The 16,735-nt window shown below is 45.2% G+C and overlaps 1 protein-coding gene across 4 annotated transcripts in view; it reads left to right on the top strand.

Annotated features, from left to right (window-relative positions):
• Positions 1-16,735, top strand: part of RUBCN (rubicon autophagy regulator) — an 80,793-nt gene that overhangs the window by 41,925 nt on the left and 22,133 nt on the right. For 3 of the 4 annotated variants that reach the window (XM_082252143.1, XM_082252146.1, XM_082252145.1), the window contains exons 8-12: positions 543-587; positions 5,695-5,778; positions 8,721-8,836; positions 9,085-9,280; positions 10,892-10,993. In XM_082252143.1, coding sequence (XP_082108269.1) covers positions 543-587; positions 5,695-5,778; positions 8,721-8,836; positions 9,085-9,280; positions 10,892-10,993 — 543 coding nt within the window. The remainder of the gene's footprint in view (positions 1-542; positions 588-5,694; positions 5,779-8,720; positions 8,837-9,084; positions 9,281-10,891; positions 10,994-16,735) is intronic. The other variant, XM_082252144.1, reaches the window with a different exon arrangement.

The following is a 16,735-nucleotide window of genomic DNA, read 5'->3' as shown; positions in this document are numbered from 1 at the left end:
CTGTTCCATATCCAAACAAGAAGTGAGAGAGAATCCCTGTGAATGAAAGGAATTACTTGGGGACCCCCAGGTCACCAGAACTGGTGTCCCCGTTGGAAAGATTTCCCCTCTATTACTTTTCTGGGGACAACCCAACATTTGGGGCTTTCTCTTACTTTCACTTTCAATGATAATGGTAAACAGGACAAATAGAGAGGGTGAATCTCCTTAACAGGGGCACAGACCGCAATAAAAACCAGACAGGTGCTCAGATCCCTCTCCGCTCTATCCAAAACTAAAAAAAGGTTTTGCCTTTAGCTAAAGTAAGAGAACCTTTTTTACATATTGGGTTTATGGTCACTTTAAGAGTACATTGCAGATTCATTCAATGTATGGCTAGACTTTCCCTGGGGGGGGGGAGAGAGAATGTTAATGTTTTTACAATTGTATATTTTTCGAACTGCTTTTAATTTTGAAACACCTTGTTAAAAGGATATCTCTACACTTTTATCTTTCTTTTCTAAAATCTTCTTTCTTACTTTAACTCTGATCGCTGGCGCTAGGAGGTGACCGGAATATCACTATTATAATGGAGGATCCTGTGGCAGGTCCAGCATCTGTTACCATTGATCAGCAGAAGCACTGGTGATATGGATACAACATTGACATGAGAGGCACAGTGACAAACATTAATAGTGCTGACTAGTGCTTTAAAATGGGACTCTGTTTTAACCCACTATAGCGCTCGATTTATAGTTTTAGTATTGAACAAATTGAATTCATGTGAATACATTGTAAGACACCCAAACAGTAAGGTAAAGACCCTTCCCCCTAGGAGGCAGGTCATGAACCATTAAAACTGGAGCAGCTGTGCATGGCAGCTTTTTTTTTTTTTTTTAATTTCTCACTCTGCCCCCCCCCCCCCCCCCCCCCCGTCGCCTGGAGACAAGAATGGTGTGTACTCTGCTTCAGAAGCCTTCTATAATATCCACATTCATTATCCCAGGAGGCATACTGCATACGTGACAGCTACAGGAGGGTGAACCTAGCTATGCGTCATCAGGAGGGTGGCTGTAAGAACCTGGAAGAGACAGCAAAGAGCAGCTATAAGATCCAATAGAGACAGCCAGATCCTAATAATATAAGAAGGTGGTAAGAAGGTGGCAGCATGGGATCCTGAGTGCAGTGCCATGCTAAAGAGTGGGGACGACCAAAATGTCCCCGTGGGGTCCCTAAGCGCTTTATTAGGCATTACTCCTATGGGGAGTCCCTTCTTAAGAAATGGAATGTTCCATCGGTGGTGGACCCTACGGTTTCCGGATTGAACAAGGCAACCATGATTCCGGTTAAAGAGTCCCCGACCTTTAAGGATCCGGCTGACAGGAAGTCTGAGGCTGTGGCCCGCAATATGTACACTCTGGGTGATTCGGCACTGAGGCCGGTATTCACCATTGCCCTGGTGTCGCAAACTGACCGAGTGGGCTAAGCTTTTACGCCGTGACCTGGAGGGAGAACAGCTCCCCCCCTGCCTTTGCTGAGCTGGCGGATCAGCTGGTCCAGGGGCTGCAGATGATCTGTGATGCCTCTTTGGATGCGGCTCCCCTAGTGGCCTGGCTCTCTGTTTTGGCAGTGGTCCTTTGGCGTGTCTTTTGGCTCAAATGCTGGTCTGCAGACCAGATCTTTGAAAAGGCCTTGACTGATCTTCCCTTTCAAGGAGATCACCTGTTTGGAGCTACCCTGGATGACATCATAAAAGGTCTCACAGGTAGAAGAGTACCTTTCTTCCGCAGGCTATTAAGGGTAAGGAACCTTGTCCTAGACTGTGTGTCTTCCTTTACGGCTCATATGTTTTTTCGTCCCTCAGGGTCGACTGACAAGGGCTCAAAGCCTTTCAGGGCCTCCTCTGGAGGATCCAAACGAACCTGGTCTGGCAACCTGAGAGCAGGCTTCTCCAGACCCGTGGACAAGGCGCCTTCAGCATGAAGGTGCGCCCTCACCTGTATCAAGTGTGGGGGGAAGTCTTCACTGGTTTTCGTACCCGTGGACTTCCCTGGTGCAAGACAAGTGGGTCCACAAAGTCATTCGGTCTGGCTACAAGATTAAGTTTCACTTTTATCCGCTGGCAAGGTTCTTTCCTTCCAACTACACCTGTCCCCAGACCGCTTACAGGGTCTGTTTGGGGCGTTACAAGACCTGTTACATCAAGGGGTGATTGTCCTGCTTCTGACTTTGGAATGTTTTTAGGGTTTTAACTTAAACCTGTTTACAGTTCCCAGTAAGAATGACAAAGCGCGTCCAATCCTGGACCTCAAGGCGCTGAACTGCTTTGTGCGGGTGCAGAAGTTCAGAATGGAGTCCATTTGCACGTTGGTGGCATCCCTGCGTCTGGGATTTCCTCGCCTCTATCGACATCAAGGATGCTTACCTTCACATTCTAATATGTGCCAGTCTGCAGCGCCTCAACTTTACAGTGGAAGAGGAGCCTTATCAGTTTGTGGCGTTATCCATTGGTCTCGCTTCTGCTCCTCGGGTCTTCACAAAAGTGTTAGCCCCGATGCTAGCTTTGCCACGCCAATGGGCAATCACGGTACTGGGCTACGTGGATTATTTTCTTCTGCAAGCGGAGTCTCCTGCTCTGATGGAAAACCTGAAGATCACAATACGAACACTGCGGGGGTTCGGCTGGATTCTGAATTTTTCAGAAGTCTGCCCTGGTTTCGTCCACAAAGCTGGACTATCTGGGCCTGACTCTGGACTCGGCCTTAGCCAGAGAGCTCCTTCCTCTGTACAAACTCCAGAAATTTCATGCTCAATTCATCTCCTGCTGTCCAACAGATGGTCATCCCTCCGGACTTGCATGCGGGTGCTGGGCCTGATGGTGTCTACCTTTTTGAGGTGGTTCCATTTGCACAGTTCCATACGAGGTCTCTGCAAAGGGAGATTCTGACCAAATGGGACAAGACTCTGCAGTCTTTGGACAAACGATCCGAGTCAGGGAACGAAGGAGTCCCTGACATTGTGGCTTCATTCCCTGGCTCTTTGGCTGGGCAAATCCCTTGTATTGGACAGTGGTTACCACGGATGCCAGCCTGTCCAGCTGTGGAGACGTCCTCGGTAAGCATTCTGCTCCGGGAATCTGGACGGGTCGGGAGGCGTTGGACCAAGAGGAGTGGACCCTTCATCCGGAAGGGTTTCATCAGGCGGATCTGTTGGCATCTCGGCTCAACAGGTGCAGAGGTTTGTGGCTTGGTCAAGGGATCCTCTGGCGGATGCCACAGAGGCGCTGGTGGCCCCGTGTGGTCAGTATTGTCTGATTTACGCCTTCCCACCTCTCAAGCTTCTGCCAAGACTTCTACGCAGGATTGAGGCAGAAGGGATTTCAGTCATCTTAGTGGCTCCGGACTGGCCTCGCCGGGCCTGGTACGCCGATCTGGTGCAGCTGGACACCGACATTCCTTGGAAGCTTACTCTCAGGGAGGATCTGCTGTCCCAAGGACCGATCTTCCATCCTGCTTTACAGCTAGCTTTGATGGCTTGGCTGTTGTACCTGAGGTGCTGAAGGCTAGAGGTTTATCAGAGTTGGTGATTCCTACACTGTTAAAAGCTAGGAAATATACTTCTAGGAGGATCTACCTGGCGTGGACTCTTGAGGTTCATCCTTGCTCCTTCTTGGTGGCTCTGATCTTGACCTTCTTTAAATGGGGGGTTGAACAGAAATTAGCCTTGAGTACCATCAAGGGCCAGGTGTCGGCTTTGGCAGTCTTCTTCCAACGACCTTTGGCCAATCACCCCCTGGTGCGTACCTTTCTTCAGGGTGTCTGACATTTTTGGTGCTTTCGGACCTTCAGAAGCCTCCCTTTGTGAATCTTCAGTAGATCTCCCTGCCTACGCTGTCCCAGAAGGTGGACTTTTTGGTGGCTATCACCTCTGCACGCTGGGTGTCGGAACTGGCGGCATTATCCTGTCCTTCACCTTACCTGGTGATTCACAGAGATAAGGTGGTTCTTCGCCCCTGTCACTCGTTCCTTCCAAAGGTTGTCTCTGGTTTTTCATTTGAATTAAGACATTGGGTTTCCTTCCCTGTGCTCCAGGCCTAAACATCAGAAGGAATTTGCCTTGCATGCCTTGGCTGTGATCCGGGCAATTAGGGCGTACCTGGCAGCTAGTCAGACTCTTTGTGTTCACAGATGGGCCTCGTAAAGGGTTGTCCGCTTCCTCTGCGACTATTTCTAGATCGGTCATACCGACAGTGATTCAGCAAGCCTATTTCATCAAGGATCAGGTTCTTTTCCCTGTTAAGGCACACTACTCGGGCGATTTAATGCCTCCTGGGCTTTCCGTCATCGGACATCAGTGACGCAGATTTGCAAGGCAGCCACTTGGTCGTCGGTGCACACTTTCACAAAGTTTTATAAAGTGGATGTGTTGGCATCTGCAAATGCTTCTTTTAGCCGCAAGGTTTTGCAGGGTGCTGTTGCAAGGACCTGTTCCTCTTTGAGGGTGTATTATTTCATTTTTTTCAGGTGTGCTCCAGTTGTTTTATGTTGAGCTTCTGTTGCCTGGTTGGCTACTATTTAGCCTTGGAAATTTTTTTGCTGTTCCCGCCCTTCATGTTTAACACTGCTTTGGGAGGTACCGATGGTTATGAAGATCTGAAACTGTGTCCGTCAATGAACGAAAAAAAATGGGATTTTTGACTTACTGTAAAATCCATTTCTCTGAAGTTCATTGACGGACACAGCACCCACCCCTCTGTGGAGTTTTAAATCTTCTGACACTGCTTGTAACTAAACTGAGTGCCTATAGCAGAGAGAGGAAGTTTACCCCCTGGGACTGCCCATGGGCGTAGCCAGACTTTTTTTTTCTGCCTATTGTCCTACTCCTGTAGGGGGGCAGTATAACCCAACGGTTATGAAATGAAATGGATTTTATGATAAGACAAAAATCTATTTTTTTTTCCTCTGTAGCACCCAGGAATACATAGCACATCCCTTCCATTTCTTTTTAAAATGATATTCTTCATGGTACTCCTGGCTTGGTTATTGTTAAACATAGGGCTCAAGCATGAGATCTGGGAGTAGTTATAGGGAAGGCTATTGGTACCATGACTTCTAGTAGAGGGGCTAGTACCTAACTGTCCTTGTTTATCTTCTGTGTGCTTCACAATATGAATTTTCAAAAATACACTTTTAGTGGAACCCTATACACGCATCGAAATTATCTGGCAAGTTTTATACAGATAGCGGCTTTGGGGTCAGTTTACTTTTTGACATATATAACACCATTCACTAATTGATTTTTAATAGTAATATAATAACAATGTGAATTGTACCCGCCTCAACGCTCAGTAGTTGTTCTTGTATATCACAGTGCTTTTGCTTGTTAGGTGACCTATCTTTGTGTCCTGCATGTATGTTTATACCCAAACCATTGTTTTTTTTATGGTAGATATACCACTATAATTATCCATTTTACTTTATTTTCAGTTACATTTTATGTATATTTTCTAAACTGTAGGATTGTAAGCCATTGGGTATGTTTCTTTACGCAATATAACAATTCGTAATTTGAATTGTTTTGTCATTTTATTCATTTTGGTAGCATGCCTTTATATATAGATATATACCTTTTTTAGGTTCTGTTTTTGCCATCATAACGGAAAGAAAATGCAACATACTGCTTTTATCCTAACTTCTTTCTTTTGGGTATTTGTAGAATCCCATGCTGAACTGTTCAGAAGAGGCAATGTCCCCTGTAATGGAAAAACAAATGGCTCTGACTCGCTTTACATAGATTATGGTGCGTGGTGACTAGAGTCATATAAAGTAGTAAATGTCCTAAATGTTTTTTATGTGACAGTCTGGCTAGCACCTCTGCTTTTATCCCACCGGGATGTATGAGCTATCTTTCCTACTAACAGGTGGTAAGAACTTTATACAACATATGCTGTCTGTAACAATTTAGTAAAGTGTGGGGCTTAGTTGAAATTCACAGTAGAGCAGTAAAGAGAAATCTATGACCTAAAATAAATAAATAAATTTATGCCCTTCTGAATCTTCAGCTCATTTTACCTTATGAGTGCTGATTCACACCAGATGTAATTTCAAGGACATTTTTTTGCATATTTTTTTTCTAACTTGGATTTAGTCGTACATTTGTGTCAGTGGGATTCTTTTCATCAAAGTAAAGCATTGCAGTGCACTCTGAAAATATTTTGCATGCTGCAGCTTCCCATTTGAGTCATTGCAACGGAAGTCTTCAACTAGCATGCCAATACATCAAAAACACATGTTAAATCACACCGTATCCTAGGTCGTAAATTTTAAATCTGGTGTGAATGAACTCTGAACCTGCGCTCTGCATTCATTATGGTTTTCTTTAGCTTTCATATTTAGCTTTAGCCTGTTGTTATTTAGCAACGTATGTTTGGAAGAAAAGGTCTTGCTTTCAGCCCATCTGCGTTAGGTTACTTGGTCTCCTTTTCTATTTTTTTTTTATCAGGTATAATTGCCTAAAATCTGTCGTGGTTTTTTTTTTTTTTTTTGTTTTTTTTTTTCGTGTTTTGTTACTCGGGCAAAGTTTATATGGCACTTTCAGTTCTAACACTTTCTACAGGGCCTTTAAACTAGGTCACCTGAGCTGAGAAGTTCTGGTCAAAAAGCAGCTGGGTGGCAATTTCCAAAGAAGTTGGTTCTGGTATGTGCCTTCAAATTACTTCAAAGTTCTGGGAAGCCTAAAAAGTGTCTCTAAATTTCCCATAACAAAAATGAAATCGAAGACATTTCGGCACTGTGAGCAGGTCTGGCATTGCACAGTAGGTGGCTTTGGGCAATAGGTGACTTACAAAAAAGAGAAAATATAGGAACCATACCTTTTGGTATTGTGATGAGGAACATTCCAGCGAGCCGACCAGAGGCATGGAGGTGACCCATAAAACTTCAAAGATGAAGATGTTCGCTAGAGGTGCCCCATCACTGTCTATTCAGTTTGCAGGGTGTGTGAATTGCAAAAAAAATTGGGCTAAATGTTATAGTCAGTCCTGATTGATTTTTGTCGGGACAAATGCTTCCCAGATCCTGGCACTTTTTTTCAGAGACTGAGGAAGAGTTACAAACTCAATCAGAATTTTATCCCATTTACTCAATGTTCCTTTTTGAATGGAGATTTAACCACAACAGCATCTCCTTTAAAGACACCATGGAGGTAAGTATTATCTGTAGATGCTGAAATAAAGAAGCTTTATGGACCTCTTTAACCAACTTTTTCCCAAGCCTATTCTGACACTTCGCTTCTACGAGTAAAAATCATTTTTTTTTGCTAGGAAATTACTTAGAACCTCAAAACATTTTATATATTTTAGCAGAAACCCTAAAGAATAAAATGGTGGGTGTTTGCATGTTTTTACATCACACGGTATTTGCACAGTTGTTTTTCAAACGCAATTTTTTTGGGGGGGAAAAAAAAAAACGTTAATGAATTAAAAAAAAAACAAACAGTAAAGTTAGCCCAATTTTTTTTTTTTTGTATAATGTGAAAGATTGTTACACAGAATTAATAGATATCTAACATGACGCTTTAAAATTTCGTCTGCCTGTTGAATAGTCGCAAAATATGGTGCTTAAAATTCTCCATAGGCGACCTGGTGGCCAGGTAAACAAAGGGCGGAACCGGAAATGACGAACTACTCGTCGCTCCTGGTTTCAAGGGTTACAGAGAGGGCAATGAAGTCGGTTTCCCTCTCTGTACAGGGTAGCCATTGCCGTTTGGCCGCATCGCTCCCGGCCTCCGCAATGGGACCTGAGAGCCCGGGAGGGGGGTGGGACCCCCTTTCCCCACCCGCAGAAGTGTTTGAGTTGCTAATTAGCCACTCCGATCACTTCTGCATTACAGGGAATCTGGCTGGGAAGAATGGTACTGGGATGATGCCTGTAGATGCAGGCATCATCCCAGTATAACAACTGAAACCCAAGGACGTACAGTAACGTCATTTGGTGGAAAGTGGTTAAAGTGGAACTTAAGTCAGAAAATGAAGTCCTGTTAGATCAATTCAGGCTGGCCCCTATTGCAGGTATAGTTATGTAAAACATTAAAATTAAAAAAATAAGTGCCTATGCTGTTTAAATATATACATTCTCATCCTGCTCTGCACATGCTCAGGTGCCCTCTATTTTTAGGCACTGCTGAAATTGTAAAGGCTGATCTGCCGACAGCCTAACAATTTACTGCTGCTCAGAGGCTCTGGGCTTCAGCAAAATGGCAGCCCCCAGCAAGAAGAAATAGAAGCAATGTTGGAGGCAATTTACAGCACAAACTGATTTTGATAGCATAATAATTAATGTGGAATGTATGTTTCCTTGCTATCGGCATCCAGGGGCGGATATCTGTCCCTAACCACAGTTAACTGCGAAGTATGTGGAGAAATGAGGATACATGCTTTCAGCTGTGAATAGCCTCTGCTCTTTTCATTCAGTTACGGCTGATAGGAACACCTGGGATCCTGGCCACAGGTATACTTGCTGCACAATGATCATTTAGGACATGTGAATGAGTCCTAATAAGATAAAGAAACCCAAATGCAGGTGACACTTGATATCAAAGAGGGACTGTCAAATGTAATGGTTTTCTTTGAGAATTATGGCAAATTGTTGTTTTGGGGCTATGGGAGGTGGGAAACCATTTATGGTATGCTCCAAATGAGATAAAAGCTATGATTAAAACATTTTTAACATCTTTCCATGCAGACAGCACACAGTACTTGAATTGCACAGAAGGGATATTTCGAAGGCCATCAGAGGGACAGTCCTTAATCAGTTACCTTTCTGAGCAGGATTTTGGCAGCTGCGCTGACTTGGAAAAGGTATTAAAAATTCAAGACACATTTCTGAACTTGAGGTAAACTTTTGCAATGTCTTTGATATCTTGTAATAAAATAATAAAGTCATGAGTTTTTTTATTTTTCCATCTTAGCTCTATAGTTTTACATGTGTGTTTTTTCTATTTTTTTTATTTATTTATTTTTTAATAATAATAATGTAGTATTTAATTTGAATCAGTTCATTTTTATTATATTCCTAATATTCAAATACCTCGGTCCTCTCTGTATAGGAAAATGCTCATTTTAGCATTTCAGAGTCTCTCATTGCGGCTATTGAACTCATGAAGTGTAACATGATGAGCCGTCAACTTCAGGAAGAGGAAGAAGACAGCGATCGTGAGATCCGGGAGTTAAAACAGAAAATTCGTCTAAGACGGCAACAGATCCGTACTCAGAAAAGGACAAGCAATGATGAACAATCCAGCAGTAAGACACCCACTTTAAAATCTGTTAAAATGGTGAACCTAGCATGCTGGACATGGATGTATAATTTGAATTGCTGCACTTTTGAAAGTCTTACTAAACACAGGGCCCTGCATTCACTATATCTGGTCTGTCACAGTACACAGAATATGGAAATGTAATTATTTTAGTAAATATAAACTAAATACCTTTTCTCATTAGCAGTTAGAGCAGTCTTGTGACCTCTATCAGTGTCTGGTTAAAGCTTGAGGGAGGAGTTTTTATTCTTCTCGGATTGTCCTATGAGGCTGCAGGACTCCTAACCCTCTGTCTGAACAGTGCTGATTGGCCCTGTGTTGACCAATTGCACCCTCCCAAGAAAAAAAAATCTCTCTAGCAGAACAGACCAAACTGAGCATGTGCAGCTTGCCCCCAAGGTTCTATCAGAAGATGGTTTGGGGACTGTAGAAGATGGGGGAGGATCAAACAGCCTTTTTATACAATACAGAGGATTAACTCTTTAGGTTCAACAGTGAGTATACCAAACCCTACTGCATATATGGACTGATTTTACTGTTGTGGGTTTAGTAACGCTTTAATGAAAGGAAAATGCCACAAAAAGTGCACTAAGATTAATTTATAAAACTGATTAAAAAAAAAAAAAACACATAGGTTGGTATGGACACACATCTCCAATCAACTTACAGTGCATTGCCTAGCCTGCTGCAATCTGACTAGATACTACGGGCAAAGCACTCTTTATGAATTGTTTTTCAGGCTTTATAAATACAGGCTTCCTGTATCCTGATTATAAGCAGAAAATGTCTGCCTGCTCTGTAATTTAAAGGGTTAGTTGGTCCTCTCACTGTTGCACGTACCTCCATGAGTGATAGTTTCACTGTCCACGTAGCTCGGCGCACTGATCCTGAGGTTTGAAAACCTCTTCCTTATCTAGGGATGGCGGGACAGATCAGAGCGGTTCTGATTGGTCAGCACCGGCATGTGATCGCACTGACGAAACAAAACTGCTTTGATATTGCGCATAAGCAGTGGGTAGCCAGCTGTCAATCATCAGAAAGTGATAGCCAGCTACCAAATCCAAGATGGCGGTATGAGAATTTTAACAAGAAGTCAAGACTTCAGACTGGTAAGACGAAGAAGGAAAAGATTTGGTCAGCGCACGTCCAAAATCACCTTTATTACGGATATTTTCAATGAAACCATAATGTAATGAATACAGCAGAGGGAAACAGACAACAGCTAAAATGGTTTGCATTTACTTAGCACTTATTTATAGCTATGAATAAATGCCGGGTAAGCTCGAAATGCATTAGCTGTTCTCCGTTTCTCTCTGCTGTGTTTATGGAATTGTGGTTTTATTGATTTATACTGATTAATAAAGTTGATTTTAGAACACAAGCTACAAGCTGGGCTGGCACCTATTTAGTGTGGTGGCAACTATGCAATTAGCAGACCTGCTTGGCGCAATGGTTTCCTTTTTGGGTTAAAGCTCGCCTTTATTCATATGACTATGTAGAGTTGCTCTGAATATACCGGTAAAAATCTTTGCATGTTACTCTGGATTGTAGTCTCCCTGTATTAATGGGGATATTTATTCTCTGCTTTCCTTCACAGGTATTGGTGTGACAGATAGCAGTTCACAGATAAGTTCCCATGACTCAGCTCATCTGTCTGATTCTGGTTCTGTAGGTGAAGTGGATCAATATGAAATCAAAGGTACATCATATTATATAGATTTTAAAAAGTGGTTTAAAGCAATGCTTAGGGTGTTACACTGAAAATGTAGGAACGTTCCAAATTTAACTGCTTTATTGGTACCTAGAAAAGTACTTCAGAAGGTGTTGTACTTTTTAGTTCTATTGTTAAAGTGGTTCTAAAGGCAAAGGTTTTTTTTAGCTTAAGGCATTCTCTGCATTTAGGTAAAAAAACTTCCACTGTCTGCCCCCCTTAAACACTTACCTGAGTCATCTCTCGATCCAGCGCTGTCTCCGTCTGCAGCGTCCCTTTCCTCTCCTGCATTCACAGGCTACACTGAGAGCAGCGGGAGCCATTGACTTCTGCTGATGTCGGTCTGATTAAAATTTTACGAGGGAGCAGGTACATGGCCAAGCCTTGTTGTGTGTCTATGGACATACACAGGCCATCTTGGGATTGCGCCCATGGGTGCCCCCTTAGTGCTTGCTATGGGGGCACTCACAAGACAGGAGGGGGGACAGTCCTGGAGTGGGACTCCAGAAGAGGTAATGTTCTGTGCTATACCATTGCACAGGGCAGGGAAGATTTTAACATGCTTTTTATTTTCATTAAAAAATAATTTTTATCATGGCTTTAACTTAAATACTTTCTCCATCAATCAAGAACCATTTCCTCTAGAACTTGGTGTGGTCAGTGCTTGGGTGGAATGAAGTAGAGGCTTAGGCCCCTTTCACATGGGGCGGATCTGTTTTGACAGACTCTGCTTGCTCAGCGGGGATCGCTCCACTGATCCCCGCTGAGCTGGTGGTAGACAGGTCTGTCTTCAATCACTGTGCAGAGTCAGACCTGTCAGAGTCCCGCTCTCCTCTATGGGGAGATCAGATAAAAAAGGACATTTCTCTATCGCTCATTGACAGACGTAGTCCTCGGTGATACAGCACCTTCGGGTTATGTTGCCTCCACAGGAGTAGGACTAGACAGGAAATAAAATGCTCTGGCCACACCCTAGGGGCAGTCCCAGAGGGTATATCCTCTCTCTCTCTGCCTCAGCAAATCAGTTATTTTCTGTCTAGTCAGGAGTAAGGACCTAGATACCTTGCTGGGATCTTCGGTCCTGGCAGGATTTTTTTCTTAGAAAATAATTTTTTAAGATAGCTTTTTTTTCTCCAGTGTTCCTGTGAGATCTTCAAGCAAGAAAGCTGAACTGGGCGACGGGCTGGATGTTGAGATCCAGTGGTCACCCCAGTTCAGCCTACGAGCGCGTGCAGGCCATAGCTCCGCGCTGGGTCGGCCGCGACATAGTCCCACTGGACGGGGACTGACCCTGCGAGTTAAACGTCTCGCTGAAACTCCAAAGACCATGAGTCACGGCGCCCGTATTGGTCGACAGCCCTCCTACCTCGGTGGAGAGGGGTACTGTCAGGAGTTGGCGCCCGCCTGGTTCCGGTATGGTGAGTAGTATGTTCCCCCTTTCCCCCTGACGGGTCCTGTGGTGAACGCGGGCCCCTCTCTGTAATGGTAAGGATGGGTTCCCCTCTATCCTACAACCTGTCACAGATCCCCCTAATTGAGTGTGATTTTTGTGTACAAGAAGCCAGGAGGCTTGGTTTGGGAGCTGACAATCTAATTGTAAAGATGTGTAAATGATTGTAGTCAGTGGCAGTACTGGAACTTTACTGTGATAGTATAAGGTATCCTACCTGTCGGTAGCCACAGGGCGATGTCTATACATGTATACTGCATTCCAGATCATTCCTCCAGCTAAGCAGCGGACCGCATACGGCCCGCTAGGGTCCGGTACCTCCGACCACGCTGACCACCATGAGGGTGAAGGGTTGTGAGGCCGAGATCCTTCTGCAGACATGCCGCTATTCTGTGCAGGCCGCCGCCATTGTCTGGTAGATCGCACGAGGCCGCCATTTTGGTGTAGCCTCGTGTCTCCAGCATGGGGGCGGCCATGTTTGAGGTGACTCAAACACCTCATGGAGCCAGGGGGAGGAGCCGGCAGGCGTGTTAAGGGGCGGAGCCGCCTCTTTTACCCAGGAAATAGGGCCAAAGACTTCCTGTCTGTAACAAGACAAGCACTTAGCAAGCTGATGAAAACTTCTGTGCATCAGGGATGAGCCTTGGGGTCTGTCTCTCTCTCTGTGGGGTCCAAAAAGGCAGGTAACACTGAGGGGCGCTGTTGCGACTGGGGGACACAAAAAAAAAAAAAAAAAAAGTTTTTTTTTTTTTTTTTTTACTTTGTCATTTTTTGTCGCTTGCAAGTGTCTTGTATAATCATTGACCCTGCCGCATAGGTATCCCCACCTGATACCCTCAAGGTGGCCACAGGACCCTCCAGTACCCCACTTGTTTTTAATGCATTATCGGCAATTTTGGAGTCTTTGGTATCCCGGGTGGAGGTGGCCTGTCAGGGACGGGGGTCAAGTAGCGACCCCCGCCTACCCCTATTGTTTATCAGATACTTCAGATACGGATTCGGAACTGGTCAATGCAGTTGCAGGTCCCTCTTAGGGGGCTGTTGTCTCAGGTAATATCTCCTCAGCAGTGAGGAGCACGTTTCTGCCTCCGCCATAGCACAAGAGTGGTGGATACACTAGTTGTGTCCGTCCGGGAAACCTTTAGTCTTGAGGTTACACCGGCAGAGGTAGCTGAGACTGAGATTCCTTTTTGGTACTTGTTAGCCTACCAAAAGGGCGAAGGATTTTCCTTTACCCAAATGGGGTCGTTTTGAAACGAACCCCTGTTATTTCCAAACGCATGGCTAGGTGCTATCCGTTTGAGGAATTCCTCTTTATAGGATAGACGGTACCACCTGCTGTCTTGCCACAGACTGTTAGGATAAAAAGACCTCGTAACTAACGAGGACCTTCCTTTTCTGCTCATATAGAGTTGTTCGTTCCGCGAGGGCGGGCGATAAGGCGAAACCCTCCAAAGCCCCTTTAGAGGGGTTTCAAAGGGCGCTGGTCGGGTAAACAAAGAGTCCGGCTCAGCCAAGCCTGAAGAATATAGCCTGATGCGCCCCTACCCATCTCTGGGGTGGGGGGGGGATATCTTCACCGGTTTCTGGAGGACACAGGATCGAGTTTCGATCACTTCCACCGGTGCGATTCTGCCCTTCTAACATTGAACGGTTTCAGGGGTTCTATTCAAACCTATTCACAATGCCCAGGAAAGAGGGCAAGGTGCGTCCAAATCTGGACTTGGGAAGAAATAGAGTCCATCCGTACAGTGGTGGCCTCCCTGCATAAAAGAGATTTCCTGGCGTCCATAGACATATAGGATGCCTATCTTTATATCCCCATCATCGCAGGACATCAGCGTTTTTTTTCACTTTCCCAAAGATCATCCCTGGTTCCCACCAGGAGACTGAACTATCTGGGCCTAAGGTTGGATACATCCTGGGCAAGAGAGTTTCTCCTTGCTGGGAAACTCCAGAAGGTTCAGTCAACGATTCGGATGTTGCTGTCAGTCAATTGGCTGGGACTGATGGTGGCCTTAGAGGCAGTACCGTATACCCAGTCTCATACCCGAATTCTCCTGAAGGAGATTCTTTTTTAATGGAATCAGAATTCCGATTCCCTGGACAATCGGATCCGGTTGAGCGAGCGGACCAGGAAGTCTCCGATGCTCAACCAGGGGAAGTCATTTCTTCCGATAGTATCCAGATTACCAATAAGGGTATCGGAACTGAGAGCGATCAGATTTTGTCTGATTTACTGGATGGAGCAGCTCTAGAGCAGCCCGATTCGGATCCAATCGCATATGGCCTCTTCATCCAGAGGTTTTTTCCCTAGCTGTCCCTTCATTGGGACATCCCGGATGTGGATCTGTTGGCACCTTGGCCTAACAGGAAGGTGCGGAGGTTTGTAGCTCGCGCCACGATCCTCTAGCGGACGCAGCAGAAACGCTGATCGCCCCGTGGGGGCAGTATCAGCTACGGCATGCCTTCCATCCTCTCAAGTTGCTGCGGGAACTTCTTCGCAGGATAGAGGTGGAGGGAATTCCAGTTATTCTGGAAATTCTGGATTGACCTCGTCAAGCCTGGTACGCCGACTTGGCGAGGCTAGTCGCGGACGCTCCTTGGAGACTTCCTCTCAGGGAGGATTTGCGGTCTCAGGGACCGATCTTCCATCTTGCTTTACAGTCGCTGGCTTAATGGCCTGGCCATTGAGACCCAGGTACTGAAGGACAACGGAGTGTCAGCTTCAGTTATTCCTACCTCCAGTTAAAGCAAGGAAAGCGACTTCCAGCACATGGAAGTCTTATATTGCATGGTGTGAATCTATTGGATTTCCCCCACAGACCTATTCGGTGACCCGAATTTTGGTCTGTCTGCAACAAGGGGTTGAGCAGAAACTATCCTTGAGCACGATCAAGGGTCAGGTTTTCGGCGTTAGCAATCTTCTTTCAAGAAACCTTTGGCTAATCATTCCTTGGTGCGGAATTTCATCCAGGGGGTGCGACATCTGGCTCCGCCAGTGCGCGCACCCTTACCGCCTGGTATCTTAATTTAGTGTGGTCGGTTCTTCAGAAACTTCTCTTTGAAGATATTAGGGAGATTCCCTTGCTTACATTCCCAGAAGGTGGCCTTCTTGGTGGCCATTACTTCTCTACGCAGGGTGTCAGAACTGGCCGCATTATCCTGTCGTTCCCCAGATCTGGTGGTTCATAGGGATAAGGTGGTTCTTCTTCCGAATCCATCCTTCCTTCCTAAAGTGGTTTTCGTAAGACGGACTCACTTTTTGTGATCACGGATAGCCCTTGAAGGGGGTTGCCTGTGTCTGCTGCGACCATATCTACATGGATCAGTCAGACGGTGGTACAGGCTTATTCTATTAAGGGTCGGAATCCTCCGTTCCCTGTTAGGGCGCACTTCACTCGAGCGCTCAGTACTTCCTGGGCCTTTCGCCATCAGGCGTCAGTGGTCCAGGTATGTAAAGCGGCCACCTGGTCGTCGGTACATACCTTTACAAAATTTTATAAAATTGATGTGATGGCATCGGCGGATGCCTCATTTGGCCGCAAGGTTTTGCAGGCCGCAATTTGAGGAGACCGGTGGTCTACCTCGAGGGTTTTTTTCTGTTTGAAAATTTTTTTGTTGAGTCTCATCATTAAGGATGAGCATTGTAAACTTCTAGTTGGCACCGGTTGGGCCTTCTAGATTTGGATTTGATTTCCATTTTCCCACCCCTCATTTGTGATACTGCTCTGGGACTTCCCGAAGGTGCTGTATCACCGAGGACTATGTCTGTCAATGAGCGATAGAGAAAAATTGATTTTTGTAAAATCTTACCGTAAAATCCTTTTCTCTTAGCTCATTGACAGACGTAGTACCCGCCCCTCTGTTTTTTTGAGTTGGGTTGGGTTAAATTCTCTAAAGACTGCTTTTATGACATAACTGATTTGCTGAGGCAGAGAGAGAGAGGATATACCCTCTGGGACTGCCCCTAGGGTGTGGCCAGAGCATTTTATTTCCTGTCTAGTCCTACTCCTGTGGAGGCAACATAACCCGAAGGTGCTGTATCACCGAGGACTACGTCTGTCAATGAGCTAAGAGAAAAGGATTTTACGGTAAGATTTTACAAAAATCCATTTTTTCATCTGATCCCATCCGATCCAACCCACTGGACGGATGCCGATTGTATTGCCATACGTCCTGTTTTTAGCGGATCTTGTCGGATCGGATGCCAGGCAATGGGACAATGAGTGGACTGATCAAGTCCGCATGAAAACTAAACAGACGGACCCGATCAGTCC

The sequence above is a fragment of the Pelophylax lessonae genome (assembly GCF_965119305.1).
Source record: "Pelophylax lessonae genome assembly, chromosome: 3".
Taxonomy (NCBI): domain Eukaryota; kingdom Metazoa; phylum Chordata; class Amphibia; order Anura; family Ranidae; genus Pelophylax; species Pelophylax lessonae.
The sequence above is the reverse complement of the archived record's forward strand: the minus strand, read 5'-3'. Positions and strand labels throughout refer to the sequence as shown.